Raw genomic sequence first — 24,763 nt, 5'->3', positions numbered from 1 at the left:
TCACTTTCTCCTAGACCTCATTGACTACAGATCTTTGATTGGGGTTGTTAATCTGGGGCAATCAGGAAGCCCTGACTGACCAATATAGCACTACGCTAACTGACTCTGTGCTGCTGGTTCCACAGTCACTGTGTTCCTGCTGGTACTGAGGAGGATAATTTCTTTGTCTTTTCCCTCTAGTTTAGAGAAGATTAAAAAAAAAGCACTGCCACTGTTAGGTGGTAGTGTGGGGGGAAAATATAAATGGGGCATTATATTCGGGCCTTGGAGAAGGAGCACACGGTGTTCACTAACACCCTCAAGGTTTTCAGATGGACGCTGAGGGGTGTGGAATGTTTTATTTCCTCCTCCAATTCTACTTTGATTTAATCCCTCCCCTTTACCTTTTCATTCACTTAGGCATTGCCTTTGATGAGAAAGGTATTGCTTCTCCCTGGCCACTCGGTGCATTTTCTTCCTAGTGGTGGAATACGAATAAAGTTTTCTGCATTCGTTTCTTCACTGTGTCCTACATCTACATGTACACAACATGGATGCTGGGGGGAAATAAGCACTACTGCAGTAGTGTAAACGAAAGAAAAGTATAAACAGAGCATTTCGAATCTTCTTAGGTCAGGGGACTGACTCTGAGCTGACTGGTCACAACCAGTGTACTGTGCACATGTAAATAAAGGAGGAGTTGGTGATGGAATACCAGCATTTGTGTAGTTATTTCAGGTATTCTGAGTGTTTTGGAATCTTTCAAACCATGTTCCATTTAACTAATGTATTTGGTTTCCATTGTTTTATTTCTTTTGTGGAATAAACTTTTATTTGAAAACTGAATCTGCAACCTTATGTGCTTATGTTCAATGAAAGCCTACTATTTTGAACTTTAAAAAAATCCTATCAGGCCAGAGTTTACTCTGTGATATGACTTGCCCAGCCATAATATTAGTTGGGAGCATAATATTATAAGACTATAAGACATAGTAGCAGAGGGAGGCCATTCAGCCCATTGAGTCTACGCTGCCCCTCAGTGAGATTCTCGCTCATCTAATTATCCTCAACTTTGTTTTCCTGCCTTTTCAATATAACTCTTGACTCATTTACTGATTAAAGATCAGCCTTGAATATATTTGTTTATCCAAACTTGACAACCCTCTGTGACGAAAAATTCCACAGATGCACTACCCACTAAGAGAAGACATACCTCCTCATCTCTGTCTGAAAAGTGTGACTCCTTATTCTAAAGTTATGCCCTTTTGGTCCATCCAGTCCCCTAACGACTTTGGATATTTCATCAAGGTTGCCTTGGATTCTTCTAAATTCCATGAGTGCATGCCCAGCCTACTCTCCACAGATGACAATGCCTCCATTCCTGGGATCAATTCAGTGAGCCTTCTCTGGACTGCCTCCATTATCAGAGCTGAAAATGTGTTGCTGGAAAAGCGCAGCAGGTCAGGCAGCATCCAGGGAACAGGAGAATCGACGTTTCGGGCATAAGCCCTTCTTCAGGAAGGCTTATGCCCGAAACGTCGATTCTCCTGTTCCCTGGATGCTGCCTGACCTGCTGCGCTTTTCCCGCAACACATTTTCAGCTCTGATCTCCAGCATCGGCAGACCTCACTTTCTGCCTCCATTATCACTAAATCTTTCCTTACAAAATGGGTCTGAAACTGTTCAAAGTATTCTGACTAGTCTGCATAGTGGTCTGATGAGTGATTTGCATACTTTTAGCAAAACGTCCCCACATTTACACTCCATTTCTTCTGAAATAAAGGCGATTATTCTATATCCCTTCCCTCTTATCTGCTGAGTTTGGATATTACTTTTTTGTTATTCATTGATTAGGACTCCCAAATCCCTTTGTTCTGTAGCTTTCTGCAATCTTTCTCCATTACACAGTACCTTTCATGATGTCAGGCTATCCGAAGTGCTTCAAAATTAATGAAGTACTTTTTAAAAGAAGCAATTGTGGTAACTTAGACATCATACATTAAAGATTTTATTAATTACATAAAGTGCAGTCTATTTCTGTGGGAGAAGGGAAAGAAAAAAAATGCAGTTCAGCAGGAATCAATGCTATGTAAGAACTGAGAAGGTTCTTCAAGATATACAAATCATGCTTGTAAAAATAATGTGGTCAACAACATGACAATGTCTAGAGACCTGGATAACATGTTAGAGAGTAGACGACCAGGTAGAGAGGGAAAGAAAGTGGATTTAATTCAATATCTCTTTTTTTGGGATGAAGGCATTGAAAATGACAAATAATGATTCCTATTTGGGCTGCAGTTAAGATGAGAAACACACTCATATGACTAATAACCACTCTTCAGACAACACACTGGTGAGACCACAACTGGTGTGTTGTATGCAGTTCTGATCACCACATTACAGGAAGGATGTAATACCTTTCAAGAGAGTGCAGAGAAGATTTACCAGAATGTTACTCGGAGGAGCGATTCAAGAGATTGAGGTTGTTGTCCTTGGAACACAGAAAACTGAAGTAGGGTATGATTGCAGTATAAAAAAATGTAAAGGGTATGGATTGAGTAGACAGACAGAGGAACCTATTTCCCTTGGCATACAGTTTAAACTGAGGGGTCATAGACTAAAGCTAAATGGCAGAAGGATTGGAGTGGATGGCTGAAAAAACATTTTTATGCAGAGTGTGGTAGGTGTCTGGAATTTGCTACCTTAGTTTGGAGTGGAGGCAGAGACTCTAACCTCCTCCAAAATGTATCCGATTCTGCATATTGAGTGCTGTAAACTGCTATGAGCAATGTGCAAGAAGATAGGATTAGAAAGTGTATGTGAGTGTCTTTGTGTTGGCATGGACAATATAAGCCGAATGGCCCCCCTTCTGTGCTGGTCATTTCTCTGGCTCTATGGTCCAACATACAAAATGCAAGACCATTCATTTATCATGGAGTGAGTTAATTCAACATTGATAATTTGTGTCAAACTTTCAGCATTGGGTTCAAGTTTAAAAGGATAACATCATAAGATGTAACAAGGAGCAAAAACAAAATACTTGCCTTGACTCCAGGAGGTCCAGGGAAGCCATTTTTCCCATCTATCCCAGGTGGACCCTGTAAATACATTAATTACAAAAAACCTTTGGAAAATTCTTATTAATTGTGTTATGATTCAAGACCAGGCTCTAAATTTCATTTAACAAGTAACATTTTGTTTTAAAGGCGATAAGATTTGAAATCTCAGTTAGTTACTAACTGAAACAAAATTGATGTTACTTTCAAAATTCAGCAAGCAAATGACATTTTACTCTAACCCCCAGAATTAACATGAAGTAAACATGAACTGTCAGGCAAATTTTGGTCAAACATACCACAAACTGCATATTAAATAAACACAAAACAAAATCGAAAAGTGTGGCGTTGGAAAAGCACAGCAGGTCAGGTAGCATCTGAGGAGCAGGAGAATCGACGTTGGCTGAGTGACAGAAAATATATAATAATGATCAATGGATATTTTTCAGGCTGAAGGTAGGTTTGTAGTGGAGTTCCCCAGGAGCCAGTATTGGGAGCCTTGCTGACTGATCTGGATCTTGGTATACGGGGTCAATTTTCAAGTTTACAGATGACACAAAACTTGGAAGAATTGTAAACTGTAAGGAGGACAGTGCAGATCAACAGAAGAACATTGACAAGTTATGGAGTGGGCTGATAAGTGGCAGATAAAGTTCAATATTGAGAAGTGTGGTTTGGAACTTTGGTCAGAAGGATATTGCAAGACAATTTAAAATTGGAGCACAGCTCTAAAAGGCATGCAAGAGCAGAGGCACCTGGGGATATTAGTGCAAAGATCATTGAAGCTGGTGGGACAAAAGAAGAGACGTGTAAATAGAGCATACAGTGTTCTTGGCTTTATCAATAGGGACATAGAGTTTAAAAGCAAGGGGATGAATTTATATAAGACACTTTTTAGACCTCAGCTGGAGTATTGAGTAAAGTTATGCATACCGCATTATAATAAAGATGCGAATGCATTGGACAGAATGTAGAAGTGATTTTATAGGATGGTTCCATGTAAGAAAAACCTCAGCTATAATGATAGATTGAAGAAATCAGGACATTCACCCTGGAGAGAAAAAAGGCTGTGAAGGGATCTTTTTGAGGATTTCAGAATTGTAAGTGAGTTGGACAGAAGAGAAGAACAAGAACAGGAAGGTACAGTTTGAAAGTGATGTGCAAATGAAGTGAGGATGGTATGAGAGAAACCTTTTCCACACTATGAGTTGTTAGGGTATAGAATACACTGCCTGGAAAAGTGATGGAGGAATGTTCAACTGAGGCATTCAAGGGGGCATTGGCTAGCCTGTTTGGATGGTAACAGTGTGCAGGGATTTGGAGACAAGGCAGGAAATTGGCACTAGATGACATAGCTACACTAATGGAGTTTTTTTCCACTGTAGTAATTAGAGTCATAGAGATGTACAGCATGGAATCAGACCCTTCTGTCCAACCTGTCCATACCAATCAGATATCCCAACCCAGTCTAGTCCCACCTGCCAGCACCCTGCCCATATCCCTCCAAACCCTTCCTATTCATATACTCATCCAAATGCCTCTTAAATGTTGCAATTGTACCAGCCTCCACCACATCCTCTGGCAGCTCATTCCATACACGTACCACCCTCTGCGTGAAGAGGTTGCCCCTTAGGTTTCTTTTATATCTTTCCCCTCTCACCCTAAACCTATGCCCTCTAGTTCTGGACTCCCCGACCCCAGGGAAAGGACTTTGTCTATTTATCTTATCCATGCCCCTCATAATTTTGTAAACCTCTATAAGGTCACCCCTCAGCCTCAGCCTGTTCAGCCTCTCCCTATAGCTCAAATCCTCCAACCCTGGCAACATCCTTGTAAATCTTTTCTGAACCCTTTCAAGTTTCACAACATCTTTCCGATAGGAAGGAGACCAGAATTGTGCGCAATATTCCAACACTGGCCTAACTAATGTCCTGTACAGCCGCAATATGACCTCCCAACTCCTGTACTCAATACTCTGACCAATAAAGGAAAGCATACCAAACGCTTTCTTCACTATCCTATCACTGATCTCATGAAATTATTAGTAACCCATTCAGATGGCAGTGAACACGAAGTCACAGAAATTTTTTAAAACTCTCCCTTTTTCCTTTTGACAATATAGTTCATGATTTCCTTCAAATTCCAGTGACCGCTTGCCTCCCATTTGCTTCATTTCTTCTCCTGGGACTGAATTCACAATGCTACACTCCAGCATCTATTTCCCAGTGATATTCCAGCTTTCTTGTCACTCACAATAGAACTCTAATGCTCGAGGACTACCAGTTTCACCAGTAGATCACCAGCTGGCAGAGGCTCCAGATGAAGTCTGCACAGGCATCTTCATTGTCAGACACAGGATCAACCAGATTGCTTTGGATTTTGCTGGAGAAACTGAGTCACCGCTTAAAAAAATGAGGAAAATGATAGAGAAACTGTCTTCCATGAACAGAGGGGATCACTTGGTACTTATTCCAAAGTTAATACCTCAGAGTAAACTTCATTTCATAGAGGCACATATTGTTGTCCCAGAGTAGTCTCATAGTCATATTGAGGCAGCATCTGAGGAGCAGGAGTGTCCACATTTTGGGCATAAGCTCTTCATCAGGAATCTCCCTGTGGCGCACTGCCACACTTTGCAACTCTGACTCTCCAGCATCTGCAGTCCTCACTTTCTCATAGTCGTATTGACTATGACAAGGTGAACACAAGTCATTGGTGCTCGATCCTTGGATGACAATGTAAGATTGAGGAATTCGTAGATAGGTGGCTGTTTGCAATAAGTCATTTTTTTGTTTGAAACCACAAGACTCGAGGTGTCACAAGTGTAAAGATACACTGAAGACAGCTGAAATGTGCCTGGATGTGGTGGAATTTTGTGGCATGCTTGTCTATTAATAGCAGGTATTAGTGTTTAGTCTGGGTGGCCATGCTCCATCAGGATCCCTCTTCTTTTCCCTTGACTTCCTCTGAAGATGTTGACTATGCTTGACGTTCTTCTGGTGTCGTCCCATTCCTCCTCGTCCTCCATCCGCCCCCACCCCCCCTACCCTTTTCAGTTGAAGCAAATTGCTTGGGAACTCAGTTGTTTTACCATTTTCTTCCAGGGCCTGGAGAGAGAGAACTATCGCCCATGTGCACAGAGACATGAGTTCACAGTCTTCTCTCGAACAACAGCTTCTCAATTAATTATATAGCCATTTTACAGGAAGAAGCGTCCAGCTAAGGCAACATACATATTAATAGGGTGACCGTTACAATCAACAAGTATCGATAGCAGAGGCCACACCCTTTACTGTTATACAATAGCTTTGTTAACTGGACTCATACAATGGATACTTTTCCCCTTGTTAGCTGACATTGCATGCTGAATGCTTTCAATATTGTTGAATGGCTCTACATAATGACTGCTTTCCCACCTTGTTAACCCATTACCATGCCTCCAGCATCCCATAGTTAAGTGTAAGTCCTTATCTGATCTAAGTCACGCTCAGCTGAATCTCTCAGAACTTAACTCTTGCCCTGCCTGTTTATACCCTGTACACATTCTCACTGGTGCCATTTGCACTACTCTTTGAGAGGCAAAGTAATGCAGGAGCCAGCTCAGTACTACTGTCCTGGGCAGTCTCACTTGCCTCAATCGAATGATATCTCCTGCTCAATCAAGGCAATGGAACTGCATTTTGAGCAAGACAATGGCTTGCTGTATTGAGGGCCTGGTCATAAGAAGCCAACGATTGTACATCTCATATGCATCTGAGATGGGGTTGTGTTTGATTACACCTCTTGGCTTCCCAGGATAGATTTTAAGAAAACATTTCACTTAATAGTTAACCTCTTGTTGACAGCCACAGGAATTATGAAGTCACAGACCCCAACTGATGTAGCATCAAATCTTCATGTTCAAGCCGTCAAAGGTTGACTTTAAATATACACTGGTCCAATGTATTTGCTGATTGCATGCAAAGCATCATACAATGATATAAAATCTTAGAAAATCTTGTTTTTTATTCTAAACTTATTCCATGCAGGATCGGTGATGATGTATTGAAGAATACACAATTCGTGTAAGGCTCAATTGGGTAAATACAAAGGAGGGTGTTTTCCTTGCTTGGGGCAGGGTGATGTGTTCTAGAACCAGGCAATGTAGTCTTAGAATAGGAATACTTATTTTTCTGGCTGACCAGTATTTATTGCTCATCCCTATTTGCTCTTGAGAAGATGGAGGTAAGCTATCTTCTTGAACTGCACACAATGTCCTCAGGGAAGGAATTCCAGAATTTTGACTCAGCGACAGCGTGAATATATTTCCAAGTCAGGATGGTGAATGATTTGGAGGGGAACTTGCAACTGGTGGTAGTAGCTAATTTAGGCCTGAGATGCGGAAGAATCTCCTTACTCAGTGTTGTAAATCTTTGGAATTGCCTACCTCAGAGGGCTATGAGTCCTCAGTCATTATGGTGAAGACAAGATTAATGGATTAGTAGGCATGGAAGATTTGAAAGAGTACAGGGATGGTGAAAAAAAATGGCATTGAGTTGGAGGATCAGTCATGATTTAGTTGAAGCAGACTTGATGGCCCAAATGGCCTACTCCTGCTCCTCATGCTCCAATGAAAACAGATTGGAATGAAATTTCTGTATCATCTTGTTTTGTCTTAAAGATAATGGTTATCTTTTCCATAATAGCAAATTCAGACATTTCCATAAATCAAGGGAATGAATTCTACACTAAAATGGATTTCCAGCTCCGCCGTCACTGTGTCCATAACAGAGTAAAATGACAGTATTTTTTTCTTACCGGTTTTCCAATTGGACCTGGCTTTCCTGGAAAGCCAATTTCACCTGGCAGTCCCTATGAAAAATAAAATATGAATTACATAGCAACAAATACTGATCATTATCCAGAAAGTAAACCAGAACTTCCCACAACCAAGCACACACATCCTTAATATCTGATTAAAACCACTGAATGCATTTCTCAAATAATTCTGCCAAAAACTTTCTGCCATTATACCTTTCAGCCACATATTGACTGAGCAAACAGGAATCTAACACTTGGGAAACTCTGCTGTTTTTTAATGTCTCTACCTTTTTTGAGCAGAGAGGCTTGAATTGAGAAGTCAGCCTCTGAATCAGGGCCCCACCATTTTTGGCAGGGGTATTTTTGAATGGGTTTTGATCATAATTTGCAAACCCATGGTTCGTGGAAGCATCTACACATGTTTATAATCAGAGCTGCTTCAATCAAGTATGATATTCACCAGTGAGATGTCAGTCACAACCTGTGCAGTTTAGAACCAGTTGGACAAGGTTTAAGGATGCTGGACTTCTTTGGAGAGGTAGGTACCTTTTTTGGAGATGTGTGCACCCTTTTGGATATGGTCCCAGGATATCTTTGAGACAACTTCCCTGTAGGAGAGACAGGATGCCCTTTGGGGAGATGAGGATCCCTTGGCAAATATTAAAAGTAGACATATGTGTTTAAAGGTGACTCACTGTTCCTCTCATTGAAGTTGTCAACAAAGCTATTAATGGGAGCTGTAAATCTGCCAAGGCATTTTAATTTTCTGTCTTTCAATTGTTGTTTAGAAAACTGCAAAATCTGTGTTAAAAAAGTCTAAGGATTATAATCATTTGATTGATCCTGATTTCATGACTCATGATTATCACAGTGGGGTGCCTGTCAGTTCACAATTTGAGTAAGAGTTTCAGATGATCACATTAAAAAAAACTGCAAACACTGATGATCTGAAACAAAAAACAGAAATTGTTGACAAAACTCAGCAGGTCTGGCATTATCTGTGGAGAGAAAGCAGAGTCATCATTTTGATTCCAGTGACTCTTCATAGGAACAGATAGTAGCTAGAATAAAAAGTGGTATCTATGCTGAAGATGAGGTTGGGGAATGGGGTGTGGGCAGATGTGAGCCAATACATAGAGACGGTGCCCAGAGACAGAGAGAAAGGGGTCGGCAGAAAGGTGGATTGTGGATGGTAGGCCAGGACAGAAGAGAAGCTGAGTAAGTGATAATGAGAACTGAGAGTAGGAGAAATTGGGTAGGCTGTGCTGAAAGCAATCCATGTCATGACAAGACCAGGGCATGGTGATGGATAAAAACATGGAAAAACAGAGTCAGGCTTGGAAGTTATAAAACTCAATGTTGAGTCCTTGGGGCTACAGGGGCAGAAAATGAGATGCTACATGTCTTTGTTCTAAATGGCTATGTTCTTTGATGTGAATTGCAATGCTTTATGAAGGACTGAAGGAAATTAAATCTCGTGATTGTTTTTGATCACTTAGTTTTTTTTTTGCAATAGTGAATTAATCAATAGACAGCTTTGAAATTTATTTAATCACAGAATGGGTCTTATTACCTGCCTATACTGGATATTGGGTGAATTAGCATGGTAAGTATATGGCCAGAGAATTGAAATGGGTTGGAAGTAATGAGTTGGATGGAAGCTATGTCAGACCATGGAGATGGGAGGAGTAGGTAAGTTATGGAGTGGTGAGCTGTCATAGGTGGTGGGTATCAGGGTCGAAGTGGTGGAAACTTTGGCAAGGGTTGAGAGTGGGGAGGTTCATGGATGGATAGGAGAAAGCGAAGTTTGAGGGCTGTTATCTTCACAACGTTTTTTTCATAAATTCGATAAGGTTGTGGATCACCGACACCAACCTTTTGTTCAAAGCATCAGAAAGCTTCCAAAAATCTTCCCGTGTCACTCACCATGACCCCCATGTATGCCTGCACCTAGCAACCTCCTCTCTGGAACAAATATTTAACCTTCTCGGGCACCTTCTTCCAGGTTGGGTTTGCAGAGCTGGAATTAGCTGATTCTATGCTCCAGACCTGGGAGTGAAGATTCATGCTCAGGTTACTGGAGTCCTGAACATATACTTTTTGTTTGTCCAATTGGGTATATGATATAGATCCATACCACACTTACTAAGCCCAGGATTTCAGATGCAACAATCCAGATTCCCTTCCTCCACCTCCAGAAACTCTTTGGTGACTGAAAGAGCCATTGCTATCTGAGCGCTGTTTAACCAACCAAATCAACACCCGAACTAAAAGACATTAACACCTACCACTCGCTGTTTAAATCCTGCAAAGAGCTCCCAATCTGTTTGGACTAGGCCAGACCCCTCAAAACAGTTTTAAGCAGGTAGCCCAGACTGCTAAGACTGATGTACATCCAACTGTGCACAGACACAGCTAACAAAAGTAAAAATTGGAAAAACTGCCAGTTAGATTTATATTTTCATACATTCAAACAACCATACAAAGTTAAAATTTACCTTCCCTTACCTTATGCAGTAACTTTCAAAAACACTACTTTTAAAAGAATAATGTTGGGTTATAATTTGCTGCCAAAATAATTATTAGGGCTCATGGTGCTCAATGTTGATTATGAACAAATTATACAGTAACTTCAGGCAAGAATTGGGCGAACAGCTAATCTCAGGCAGCTACAAGTTACTGGCAAATTGCTCCATTTGTTATTAACTTGAAAGAAACAAGTTCACTGAGTGCTTCACTCCTGCAATATAATGAATGGTGAGAAGTTGCTGTGTTTGAGGAGCAGGTTGAAAATAAACTCACTGCAAACACTTAACATTAGTCCAGTCCAGTATAAATATCCTTTTAATAGCATGTGTCACAATACTGGTTTCTTTTACAAGGTTACTATGCCCTTGAGTTTTGTTCTTTCTCTTGTAATTTTAATCGTAATTCAAACTGTTTAATTTCTGCTGCCCTTTCCTTATCTCTTGCCTCTAATTCAAGCTGCTTCATTTGCAATTGAATTCTTGCCATCATTACATTCTTGATGGTGTTTCCAGCAAATTTAAATACTGAGCTACTGCTGCAATCATCTCATCGTTCCTCACATTAAGAGGTAACTTCAACCCCAGCTTGTCTACTAATTCCCACAGCTTGGTCTCTTTTGCCTTTTGTAAAACCCCCAAGGTCAATTCTTCCACTTCCAGAAACTCCTTGGTGATGGAAAGAGCCATTGCTATCTGAGCGCTGTTTAAAGCAACCAAATCAACACCCAAAATAAAAGACACTAACATTTACCACTCACTGTTTAAATCCTGGAAAGAGCTCCCAATCTGTTATGGACTAGGGCAGACCCCTTAAAATATTTTTAAGCAGGTAGTCCAGACCGTAACTTTGCTATTTGTTTTAGCTAAGTGTATAGCCGATATTCCCGGAATAAATTAGCTGGTTTAGCTGCCATGTTTTAAACAAAATTTGTTTACAAAATTAGGGAATGAAACACAAAGAACAGAAAACAGAATACCGGGTAACATATCCTATCCAAACCTTGACTTAGTGATGCTGTTCCGAAAATACTCGCAACACCTCCAATACACATATCCTTCAGCACAAACAGTAAAAATGAAACAAATTAAAGCTTACAGGCTTGAAGTTACAGAGATAGAGAGAGGTCAGCAGCCTGTTTCACATATCCCCTGTTGCAACTGAACTGACTAAAGTTCTGAACTAAATCAAAAAAAACTCAAATCTAAATGAAGGCTCGCTACACAGGTAGCTGACCACTCCCCTTTGATTATACCATTATTTTTAAAGACATGACAGCTTTTGGCCTGAAACACTCTCTGTTAGGGGTAAACAAATGGCTCCAATAAAACTTTCAAACCCAGCTTATTTGGAGCCTGGCCACTTACCCCTTCTCTGGAAAAAACTTAAGAACACAGTAACTTTGGAAAATGAACCGGTATTGCGACACATGATTCCAAAACTATAGTTTATTAGTACTGATAACTATTACAAGTTTAGCGATTAATTCTTCAGGTTTTAACAATTATTAGAGTTTTAAAGATGTAACTTTGTTTTAAAAATTCATCGTTGTTCTTTTCTGCCCTTGTCTCTCTGAATCTTAACCTTCTTTCCTTCATTACTTTTCCATCGAGTTTAAACTTCCTTCTCAGTCCTTGCATCGCTGGTTTAACAATAATTCAATCTTATTTATTAAGACAATATACAGTTGTTAGATTCTAGCACTCAGGTATTAGTTTCCTGGTTTTCCTTACTGAAATATTGTTAGCTCACCCTTGCAGCAACTTCCCAAGCAAACAATTTAACATTCAAGATACAAGGAAAAATCTAATAATTGGCAAATCCTGTACCACACATTCTGACCACAAAACCATGGCCTTTTATAACCAATACGCTATGAAAATAAATGAGGCTGCTCTTCAATTAGGCAAACGAAACGCAAGAAAATTTCAACAGGATATTATCAAAGTGATTAAATTGTATACATGTTTGGTAACAAATTATCAATGACGTTCTCTTTTTATCCAATAATATGCAAAGTTTTTGTCAAATCGAAAATATTCACAAGTTCTCTGACCTGTTCTCCAGGCCGCCCTGTCAGTCCGGGAGCACCAGGATCTCCTTTAGGACCCTAGAAATGGTAACAGAGAGAACATGGCTAAGAATGATGCCGTTGGAGTTCTACCAAAGGTCAGTAAGATCATTTGGCAAATGGTTAAGTCAGACCTTAGAAATGTTGCTGTCAATGTTATTGATCACAAGCAGAGATGCCAGAGGGAACATCATAATGAGACTCAGCACCTTCACTTTGGTGAACTGACAATCAGCCCATACTCAATGGCCCAAGCAATAGCATACCTTTCCATGAGTTTCATTTAAGAATGCGATTAGACTGTGTTTTAAGCCTTGTATATTTTCCAAATACTGACGGTGTGGCCTTTAGAGTGTTGAAGCTGGCCAATAAACTTAAGCGGACAATCAATATCCTCTGGGTAGGTGGTAAAATACTTTGGTAAAAGAAAGAAAAGAATATGATGAATTATTTATGGTGAAGCTTGGCAGAGGTACAAAGCCAGCCCAGAATTAGACCATCTGTATCATTAATATTAACTGAGCAGATTACAATGGTAATGCTTCCACATGTTCGCATTGTACAAAGCAGTGCGAAGTTAAATTTCAAGAGTCAGACAATAATAGAGGAGAGAACACTCTGATTAGAAGGATTGTGGATGGGGAGAACAATTCTCATTTAAAACAGAACGAGAAATGTCTCAACTTCATTGAAGAACCTGATCCAGAGCATCCTGGCTTCGGTTCCTCTCAGTGCAGACTAATTTCTGTCATTTGTTGAGACCATAAGTATTTTTTCTTTCGTTTTTCTAACTTTGTTTTGGAACTGTGAGTCGAAGTTGGGAATTGAACTTTGAATTCTGAACAGCGGCTTGTTTGAAAAACAAAGGAGAGAACACAAGCAGATGTTTACTGTGGGGAATTGGCCTGGAAAGATAATGCAGGCTAATCACAGTTCTAAGAACATTGCACATGATTTGGCATTGAGATGTTGCTATGCTCAGGGATTGGCAGCTGGATGGATGTTGAATTGATAAATTAAGAGAAGACAAACGCTAATCAGCCAACCAGAGAGAATGATGACAAAGAGAGAACAAAGAGAAAACTGGTGCTGACTGGGGTTTTGGGGAGGATGCAGTTTTGCGTTAGAAGCTGCCAGATGAGAAAGCTAGTTTTGCTCCCTCCACTTATTAACTTTTTGAAAGTCTGAGAAAAAAAAACAAAGTCATAAGAAATAAGCAATAGTCTCCAGGGGTTCTGTGGAAGTTGTTTGCATTGACAAATGACTTCAAAATTCATGCAAGATACACAGTCCAGCATGCCTGCAATTCAACACATCAACTAAGGATTTTGAGGCCTTGTTTACATCATTTAAATGGTATTAAACTGGTAATTAATTATTTTATTTAACATAAAATTATCCCTTAATTCTGTCAGTAGGAGTGGTAATGGGGGTGGGTGGGCAAGCTATGTCAATGAAAATTGACTTAGATCATAGATATTAATGAGATTGTCTTGTTGTTCATCTGTGTTCTGCTAAAGTTACATTTTTAATATTAAATTGTTTTTTTAAAAATTATAAATATGGTATTCAAGATCTGACATTTGTCAAGTCTAGATAGAAACAACTGAGTAATTGTGAGGGTCACTGAATGTTTTAATTTCACTGTTTTACAAACTCTGTGATAGTAAGGCAGTGATAGTAACATAAGGAATCTAAAGCAGATGTTATATTCAACATTTAGATTTATGGGGACCTAATACCTGTCTCAGGCAGTCAATAGGAACCCGTAAAATTGCCTGACACAATGTTAGATTGGATGGCATTCATGCTGATGTGGGACATCATTCCTAAAAAAAAATGACAACCTTTATATTTATGTCACAGGTCTAAACAAAAATAGAGCAAGGATATTTAGCTTCTACCTCAGTGTATTTAATTCAGAAATACAAATAAAAACCTGCTAGAAACATATGATTGGATTAAACCCTGGAATATTTCTGAGCAGATCCATAGGTTGCTGTTTCATATTTGAGATTTGAGTTATGAATGTAAGCATGGGGTGCTTGGAAAGGAGCTCATTGAAAAATGAACACAGAGCGAATACTGAAGAAACTTAGCAGGTCTGGCAACATCTGAGGAGACAGAAACAAAGTTAACTTTTAAGAGTCTGGTATGATGCTTCAGAACTTCAAAAGGGAAGGATTCTTTTGAGGTACTTGATACTTTGAGGAATCAATAAGGTAAACCAATTCCAAGTTAAATTGTGACTAGAGGATAAATTTAGAATTAGGGCTGAGTCCATAGCTAATGTCACAAAAGATTTCTTAGCATTGAAAAGCCTGGAAATGTTTCCTGGATGAGATAATGTCGGCAAAAATATCTGGAGTCCATCAAGAGGAAATGAGGGAGGTAAACTGCAATCACCAATGAATCAGTAACCCAGATAGTTCAAATGGAGTCTCATATTTGTATTTAGCTTTGTGTTTTTTGACCGCAAAATTATGTCACAAGGTATACAAACATCTAATATGATCAGCTCAAATTAATTGCCCTGCCCTTTTAACAGATTGTCAACCACTAGATTTTAAGCTTGTCAGCATCTCTAATAAAAATCAAGCAGAGAGGACTTTAGGGGGCACAGAACAAAAGTAACCCATTCAGGTCCTTCAGCCTGATTGACTTCAATTAGGTTGATTCTTACCTCTGTTTAGCTCTTTGATTTGCACAGTACCAACAATTGCAATGAAAGCATTAAATGTTCACATTGCACAGTGTAATTTCATAGTGACAAGTAAAAAGGAAATCTGGCAAATTGTATGACATAGAGCCTGTTGATCTGATGTCATCAAATTTCTGCCTCAAGTTTCAATCAACTTTGCAGAAATTTATTCTGCAGCGCAGAGCTACACTTACATCGTTTGACCACAAGATGATAGCATTTGCTTCTGAAATGAGCAAAAGCACACAGGTGCATTCACAATTTTCACATGTTTCTCCAAAACGCTTAGTTAAGTCTAAGCATGGTTCACAAAATAGTTATACCAGCTAAGTAGAGTGTGGACAATTTACTAGAAATCATATTGTTTTTACAACTTATTATGGCAATTCCACATTTTGTGGGCTATGACTTTAAATTTAATTTTGTGTTCATGCATTTTTTGGAATGAAAGTTCATGTTTGGGAACAGAACACTTGCCATTTCATATTCAAGTGCCAGGATCAGACACTTTCACATGAAATATAACCCAGAGTTAAGGCCCCATTAGTTTGCCCAAATAATACTTGGAATCCCTCCAGTGTGGAAACAGGCCATTCAGCCTATCAATTCCACACTGACCCTCTGAAGTGCAGCCTTCCCAGACCCACTCTGCTACCCTAACCCTGCAATTCCCATGGCTAATCTACCTAGTCCTTGGACACGGTGGACAATTTAGCATGGGCAATCCGCCTAACCTGCACATCTTTGGACTGGGGAGGAAACCCATGCAGACATGGGGTGAAAGTGCAATCTTCACACTCCGCGTCACCTAAGGGTGAAAATGAACCCAGGTCCTTGGTGCAATGAGGCAGTATTGCTAACCACTGAGCCACCATGTTGCCCCTAATGCCATCACATGCCAATCTCACCCTATAGACAAAAATGTGACATTTTCCCTACTGTCCATCCTGTGGCCATCCTGAAATGAGGTTTATTTTTTTAAAATTCATTTATCATTTGGATATTATGTGCCATTGGATGTGAATATCACTGGCTCGGTCAACATTTCTTTGCCACCCCTATTTCCCTTGAAAACGTGGTTTTTGAGTTGGTCTTTTGAACCACTGCAGTCTATATGGTATGCATAGACCATCAATACTGTAGGAAGGGGTTTCTGTCCAGCTTCACAGATATTTGACACAACTGACTCTCTTGCTCATCCATCAAAGAACCTATTACATTGCACTGGATCTGAACTTACATGTAGGGCAGGTAAGTTAGGCTGATATATTTCTCTTCTTCAGAGACATTAGTGTGCCAGACAGGTTTCTATTTAATGCCAATTGTAAAATTAAAGCTACATTTTCCAGGTTTATTATTTGAACTTAAATTCCACAAGTGCTTGAACATGCACCCACAGAGGATTAACCTGCAAATCTGACCAGTGACATTACCCCTATGCCACAACCTCCATCTATTTGCCATAATTGATGCCAAATTAGGGAGGGTTTTGAGGTGGGAAAGTCATTCATTTGTGCATTCTCTTATTTTCAAAGTACAGTAGCAGATTTGACTGTATTAGGTTGGCTCCAAAATGACTAGACCAGTAGATAAACTGTCAAGTGTCACACTGAGGCATACAGAATGTTTATATTATTGTTTTGTTGAGTTTATTTTCAAACATTCTTGTATGTAAATATGTGTGTTACTGGTTAGGTCAGAATTGATGACCAAATGGCAGTTAAGAGTCAACCACATAGCTGTGGATCTGGACTCATCTGTGGGCCAGACCAAAGTAGGGATGGCAGATTTTCTTCCCTAAAGGACATCAGTGAACTCTTTGTGTTTTTACAATAAATGGCAGTGCAGGTCATTCTGCTAGAACACGACAGTTGTGTTCCTCTGCAACTTTGGTCTATGGAAAATCACGCCGTAGATGGTTGCTATACAAAATCGCTATACCCGTTCAGCAGAAAGCATCCAAAAGCATCCACAAGTCGTCAAGTGTGTTATTACCAATTCACGTTGATCAAACAGGCATTATACCAGAATGATCTACAGTTACATGATCAAATTGCTCCTGTCTGCAAATTTTGCCATCATGGAATTCAAATTCAACCTCAGAACATTAGCTTGTGGATCTGGATTATTTGTTTATGATTAGATTCCCTACAGTGTGAAAACAGGCCCTTCGGCCCAACAAGTCCACACCAACCCTCCGAAGAGTAACCCAGCCAGTCCCATTTCCCTCTGACTAATGCACCTAACACTATGGGCAATTTAACATGGCCAATTCATCTGACCTGCACACCTTTGGACTGTGGGAGGAAACCGGAGCACCTGGAGGAAACCCACGCAGAGACGGGGAGAATATGCCAACTCCATACAGACACTGCCCAAGGCCAGAATTGAACCTGGGATGCTGGTGCTGTGAGGCAGCAGTGCTAACCATTGAGCCACCATGCCACCCCGTTCTGCAGTGATAGCAGTGACCACTTTAGAGTCAAGATTAGGTGGTGCTGGAAAAGCACAGCAGGTCAGGCAGCATCTGAGGAGCAGAAAAATCGACATTTCGGGCAAAAGCCCTTCACCAGGAACCACTTTAGAGTGAACTAATATAAGGATGTTATCATTATCCATAAAGTCACCTGGAATAGGGAAGAGAACAAAAACAACAACAACAAATAACAACTATAATTATTTTGAAGTATATTTCTTGCTCCCACTGATGCGAATGTCTCAACCCTTGAGTATCACCAGTCAAACGGTCAGCAACATGCTGGACTCAGTAGCACCACCAAGAATGGTGGCGACTGCTAGAACTGCAGACTAATGACCTGATGGAGCCTGAAGGAAGCTAAGACCAAAGCTGGAATTAAACTTTACTTATTCAGAGGGCAAGCTCTCAGAAGTTTATCACTCACCAGAGGTCCAGAAATTCCCTGCAAACCAGGCAGTCCCCGATCACCCTTCCTTCCCTAAACAATAGCAGAGATAACAGGATTAGTGGCAGAACATATTCAGGGAGGACAATTACTTGTAATGAGCCATGATGGTATTTCATGTTTTTGATAATAGTGAAAGAAATGTGCAATAATTTGCATTGTTATGTTAAGGATATAAGAATTAGGAGCAGGAATAGACAACTTGGCGAATTTAGGTGAAAGTGAGTACAGCGGATGCTGGAGATTACAGTCAAGATTAGAGTGGTGCTGGAAAAGCACAGCAGGTCAGGCTTTTGCCTGAATCTTCGATTGTCATACTCCTCAGATGCTACCTGACCTGCTGTGCTTTTCCAGCACTATAAACTTTTCCAGCTAATTCAGCCTACATTCCTATTCGAGATGATCATGATTGATCTTGAGTTAACGCCCATCTCCTTTATTCCCTGAGGGATCAAAAATCTGTCTACTTCAGTCTTGGTGAAACAATTCCAAAGACTTATAATCCTTTGAAAGAAGAAATTTCTCTTCATCTTAGCCAAGGGAAACACATCTCAGTATGTATTCTGTCAAACCCTTTCATTAATGAAGAGCACCTCTTATTTTTCAAAAGTTCAGACAATATTCATCCAATTTATTCAGCCTTTCCTCATAAGTCAATCCTCTCATCCCAGGAACCAATCTGGTGAACTGTTGCTTTGAACCATTCATCTAACTGTATCATAACTAAATATTCCGTTCTCCTGAATGTACTTATTTAGCTCCTCCTTAAATGCATTTCCCATTGTCTTACTCATGGTTATCACTCAGAAAACACACAATGTAATCTTTTTAAGGATGTCCTGGTCTAATTCAAAAGGTTAAAATCCTAATTTTACCAGAAAATTGGAAGATTGATTTCTGTGCCCGAGATAATGTTACGATTATCACCAATGGCCGCCAAATGCCATCTGCGGTATAAATTAAAGACATTTTTGGTGTCCCAGAGAGTGATCAGAGAAGCACCTATCATATAAAAAGAGGCCGTTTTGTCAACACTGCACTGCCATCAAGCCGAATCCCACTTTACAGTATTTCATCTGTAGCCTAGTAGGTGCTTTCAATGCTTTTCCAAGAATTTTTTCAACATATTCTGTGGGTTTGTGCCTCGATCATCCTTTGAAGCAGTGAGATCAAGTTTCTTACTACACTGTTGAAGAATTTCCTCTCAAAAATGAGGGGGAGTTAAAATGAAACAGGGGATTCAATCACTAGCCACAGTCCTCAATGAAAAAGAGTCATGGAGGCCTTTGGAAACAGGCCCTTTGGCCCAACTTGTCCATGCTGCCCAGTTTTTACAATAAAACTAATCACATTTGCCTGCATTTGGTCTATATCCTTCCATGGCGAAAGTGAGGACTGCAGATTCTGGAGATTAGAGTTGAGAGTGTGCTGGAAAAACACAGCAGGTCAAGCAGCATCCATGGATCAGAAGAGTCAAAGTTTTGAGCAAAAGCCCTTCATCAGGAATGATGAAGGGCTTTTGCCCATATCCTTTCATACCTAACCCATCCATGTACTTGTTTAAATGTTTCTTAAATGATAAAATTGTGCTTGCTTCCATCATTACCAATGTCAGACCATTCCAGATACTCACCACCTTCTGAAAATTGCCCCTCTGGACCCTTTTGTGTCTTTCTGCTCTCACCTTGAACCTATGCCCTCTAGTTTTAGACTCCCCTACCAGCTATTGAGCTACGCATTTCATGATTTTATAGACGTCTATCAGGTCACCCCTCAGTCTCTTACCCTCCAGAGGAAAAGGTCCCCACCTATCCAACTCTCCATATAGCTCAAACCTTCCAGTCCAGGTTACATCCTGGTCAATCTTTTCTGCACTCTTTCTAGTTTAATAATGCACTTTCTATAGTAGAATAACCAGAACTACACACAGTACTCCAAACGTGTCCTCACCAATGTCTTGTACAGCTGCAACAAGACATTCCAACTCATTTACTCAATACTCTAACTGATGAAAACAAGCATGCTGAAAACCTTCTTCACCACCCTATTTACCTGTGACTCTATTTTCAAGGAGCAGTTAACTTGTAGTCCTAAATCTCTTTGTTCTATAACACTCCCCAGGGCCCTATCCCTGATTGTGTAAGTCCTGCCCTGGTTTGACCCATCAAAATGAAACACCTTTCATTTATCTAAATTAAACTCTATCTGTCATTCACCAGCCCACTGGCCCAGTTGATCAAGATCTCACTGTATTCCCAGGTAACCTTCATCACTGTCCACTATACCACCAATCTCAGTCTCATTCACAAACTTACTAATCATACCTCTTAAATTATTATCCAAATCATTTATATAAATGATTAGAAACAGTGGAACCAGCACCGATCTCTGTGGCACATCGCTGGTCACAGGCCTCAGTCTGACAAGTAACTCTATACCAGCAGACTCTGTCTTCTACCATCAAACCAATTTTGTATCAAATTGGCTAGGTCTCCCTGGATCCCATGAGATTTAATCTTACTCAACCATCTACCATTTGGTACCTTGTCAAAGGCCTTGCTAAAGTCCATGTAGATAACATCTATCACATTGCCCTCATCTACTTTCTTGATCACCCCTACAAAAAACTCAATCAAATTCATGAGACACGATTTTCCACTCAAAAAACAATGCTGATTATCCCAAATGAGTCCTTGCCTCTCCAAATGCCTATAAATCCTGTCTCTCAGAATCCCCTCAGATATTAGGCTCACCTGACTGCATTCCCAGGCATTCCCCTGCAGCCTTTCTTAAATAATGGCACATTAGCCACCCTCCAATGTTCAGACACTTCACCCATGGCTGTCAAAAATACAAATATTTCCCTTAGGGGCCGCACAATTTCCTCCCTAACCACCCACAAAGTCCTGCGATACACTTCATCTGGTCCTGGGGATTTAGCTACCTTAATGCATTTTAAAACCTCCAGCACGACTTCTTTTGTAATGTGGAATTTCTTCAAGACATCATTATTTATTGTAATAACTTCCCTCGCATCCATGCTTTTCTCGATGGCAAATACTGATGAGACATATTCAGTTAGGATCTCACCCATTTCTTGTGGTTCTGCATATCATTTTAATCTTTAAGAGGCTTAATTCTCTCCCTAGCTCCTCTTTTCTCCTTCATGTACTTATAGAATCTCTTTGGATTCTCTAACACCTTATCTGCCAAAGCCACCGCATGCTCCCTTTTAGCCATCCTGATTTCTCCCTTAAGTGTACTCTGACACCCTCTATACTCCTCATGGAATTCACTGACAAGTCGTATGACTCCTTCTTTTTCCTGACCAGGGCCTCAATAACTAGTCACCCAGAGTTCCCTCCTTCTGCCAGCCTTATCATTCACCCTAACAGGAACATGATGGCCCTGAACCCTTATTAACTCACTCTGAAAGCCTTCTACTTACTAGATTAGATTCCCTACAGTATGGAAATAGGACCTTCTACCCAACAAGTCCACACCAACCCTTCAAAGCGTAACTCACCCAGACCCATTCCCCTCCTCTATATTTACCCTGACTCATGCACCTAACCTACATATCCCTGAACAATATCGGTAATTTGGGATGGTCAACTCACCTAACCTGCACATCTTTGGACTGTGGGAGGAAACCGGAGCACCCGAAGGAAACTCACGCAGACATGGGGAGAACGTACAAACTCCTCACAGACAGTCATCCGAGGCTGAAATTGAGCCCTGGTCCCTGGCGCTGTGAGGCAGCAGTGCTAACCAGTGAGCCACTGTTCCACCGACTAGATGTCCCTTTGCCTGCAAACAGCCTCCCCCAATCAACTTTTGAAAGTTCCTGTCCAAGACCATCAAAATTGGACTTGCCCCAGTTTAGAACTTTAGCTTGTGGATCAGACGTATCCTCTTCCATAATCATTTTAAAAGGAATGGAATTATAGTCACTGATCCCAAAATGCTCCCCCATTAACACATCTGTCACCTGCCCTGTCTTGTTTCCCAAGAGGAGGCTTTGGCCCTTCCCTAGACGGGCCATCTACATACTGCATAAGAAATTCTTCCTAAACACACTTATCAAATTTCTCTCTAGCCAAGCACTTAACACTGGTAGTCCCAGTCAATGTTAGGAAGGTTAAAATTCCCTACTATTACAACTCTATTATTCCTGCAGCTATCTGCAATCTCCTTACATATTTGTTTCTGAATCTCCCACTGACTATTGGAAGTCCTAGAATATGATGTTATGAAAGTGATCGCCCCTTGTTTTTCTCAGTTCTACACATGTAGATTCAGCTCTCAGTACTGCCTTCTCTCCTGCCTATAGCATCTTACCCCAGAACATTTGTTACCAGTGCCTCGATCAACCATGTTTCTGTAATAGCTAAAATATTCCAGTCCCCTGTACCCATTCATGCCCCGAGTTCATTTGCCTTACCGGTCAGGCCTCTTGCACTGAAATAAATGCAGTTTAACCCAGACTTCCCTTGCTTTCTGCTGTACTCTTGTCTGTCCTTTCCAATACTGGGGTTACCAACACAGCCTTTACCTATTTAAGTTGCTCTCATTAACTTCTGTGCTATCCTCAACCTTTTCTTTTGTCCCCTTACTGCTTTGGCTCCACTTCCCGCCCTGCCAGAGTAGTTTAAATCTGGTAGGACAGCCATTGTGCAGGGTTTCAAAAGAAAGGGAATGGCAGATGGCAAGAAAAAGCGACACAACATAGGAAATATGTGAATCAGAGAGATCATGGAGAAAATTTGAGCAATTCTGAAGACATAAAACTGACCGATTAGTAATGATCAACCGTTACAATCAGGGTCTCTGTCTCATTAATTTGGAATTGTAAGACCAATAATGGAATAACAATCAGTTGCTTAGCAACTTGACAACTGCTATGTAACAACTTAAACTAATTTTTATGACATAATCAGTGGCAAAAAAAAAGGATGTAACAATCATTCTCATGGAGATATCAGTCTGGATAACAGGATTTTAATAAAAGCAAATTACTACGGATGCAGGAATCTGAAACCAAAAGAGAAAAAAAGGGTCAGTTAGACTCGAAACGTCAGCTCTTTTCTCTCCTAACAGGATTTTAATTTTGATTTTAATTGTACAGTTGGCTTCAAAGACATATTGCCAGATCATAATTTTCCTCAATATCTACTCATGATTTATGATTGTAGACTCAACATTAAGTGAAACTTTTCGAAGGTATAAATCATGATCACAAGAACTGACTGCTGCTTGCTGAGTCATTGTATTTTCACTGGTGATAAAGATTTGTGTACAGCATTTGCATTGGCATGGACTGAATTTTTTTTTAAAAGAGAATCCATACAGTGTGTAAACAGGCCATTCAGCCCAACAAATACACACCAACTCTCCAAAGCATAACCCACCCAGATCCACTCTCCCACCACTCTACATGTACCCTTGACTAATACACATAACTAACACATCCTTGAATACTAAGGGCAATTTAGCATGGCTACTTAACCTAAACTGCACATCTTTGGACTGTGGGAAGAAACCCAGACAAATGCAGGGAGAATGTGCAAACTTCACACACAGTCGCGCAAGGCTGGAATCAAACCCAGGTCCCTGGCACTGTGAGGCAGCAGTGCTAACCACTGAGCCACTGTGTCACCCAATTTTGGATTGCTATTTTTGAGCAGTACAGTTTACGCAAATCTATGTAGTTCTATTATTAATCTTTAAATCTGACGAAGCTTGATGCCATTCATTTTTTAAACTTTCCGCTCTCAATTTTTCACCTCCAAAGGTCCTACTCCAGTTGACGTCCTGATGTATGATTCAGTGTCATCTTGGCCAAGTGTAGCCAGTAAATGCAGGATCAAAGGTAATGGAAGCAAATAAAAATTGGGAATAAATCGGGCTGATTTTAATTGAAGAATTCTTATTCACATCAAGCCTTTCAAATTCTTGACCATGTAAGCCTGGTCAAAACCACTAGCCCATAAGTCTACAGTGGAGAGCAATTATTTAAAAGTCATGTTGCTGCTGGGGTCTCACTGGATTTTATTTATTCATGGGATGTGGGAATCTAACATTTCTTCCCCATTACCTGCTCCATTAGAGAACTGGGAATGTCGAGCTACCTTCATGAACCGCTGCAATTCTTGGGATGTAGGGAAGTTAAGTATGTAAGGTAGCTTGCTGAGCTGGAAGGTTTGTTTTCAGACGTCGAGGTAACATCATCAATGAGAGTGTCCGGTGAAGCGCTGATGGTAGGTCCCGCCTCTCTATTTATAGGTCTTGGTTTCTTAAGGTGAGTGATGTCATTTCCAGTTCTTTTTTTCAATGGAAGGTAGATAGGATCCAAGTCCATGTGTTTATTGATGAAGTCCTGGTTAGAATACCATGCCTCTATGAAGTCTCATGGGTCTTGTTTTGCCTGTCCTAGAATGTGTGTGTTTTGGAAGCGAGTTTTATAACTTGACCCAGTGACAGCAAAGAAATGGCAATATAATTCCAAGGCTGGGTTGTTTGTGGCTGGGTGGCAAACTTGCAGGAGGTGCTGCCTTGCTTCCTTTTTCCCTTTGTTGAAGGAGACTAGTTGAATATCCTTTACTTTGTACTTACTGTTCCCACTGTGAATCAATTGTGTTGGAAAGGGTTGGGGTGGGAGCAGGGGACAGTGTTGGTGGGGTTGGGGGCAGGGTGCTGAGTTGGA

The 24,763-nt window shown here is 40.4% G+C and overlaps 1 protein-coding gene across 4 annotated transcripts in view; it reads right to left on the bottom strand.

Annotated features, from left to right (window-relative positions):
* Nucleotides 1–24,763, bottom strand: part of col22a1 (collagen, type XXII, alpha 1) — a 302,096-nt gene that overhangs the window by 74,998 nt on the left and 202,335 nt on the right. For all 4 annotated transcript variants that reach the window (XM_043687854.1, XM_043687855.1, XM_043687856.1 and 1 more), the window contains 4 exons: nt 18,037–18,090; nt 12,418–12,471; nt 7,833–7,886; nt 3,024–3,077 (listed from right to left, as the gene is read on the bottom strand). In XM_043687854.1, coding sequence (XP_043543789.1) covers nt 3,024–3,077; nt 7,833–7,886; nt 12,418–12,471; nt 18,037–18,090 — 216 coding nt within the window. The remainder of the gene's footprint in view (nt 1–3,023; nt 3,078–7,832; nt 7,887–12,417; nt 12,472–18,036; nt 18,091–24,763) is intronic.

The sequence above is a fragment of the Chiloscyllium plagiosum genome, chromosome 4, assembly GCF_004010195.1.
Source record: "Chiloscyllium plagiosum isolate BGI_BamShark_2017 chromosome 4, ASM401019v2, whole genome shotgun sequence".
Taxonomy (NCBI): Eukaryota; Metazoa; Chordata; class Chondrichthyes; order Orectolobiformes; family Hemiscylliidae; genus Chiloscyllium; species Chiloscyllium plagiosum.
This window is presented reverse-complemented; position numbering and strand designations above follow the sequence as displayed.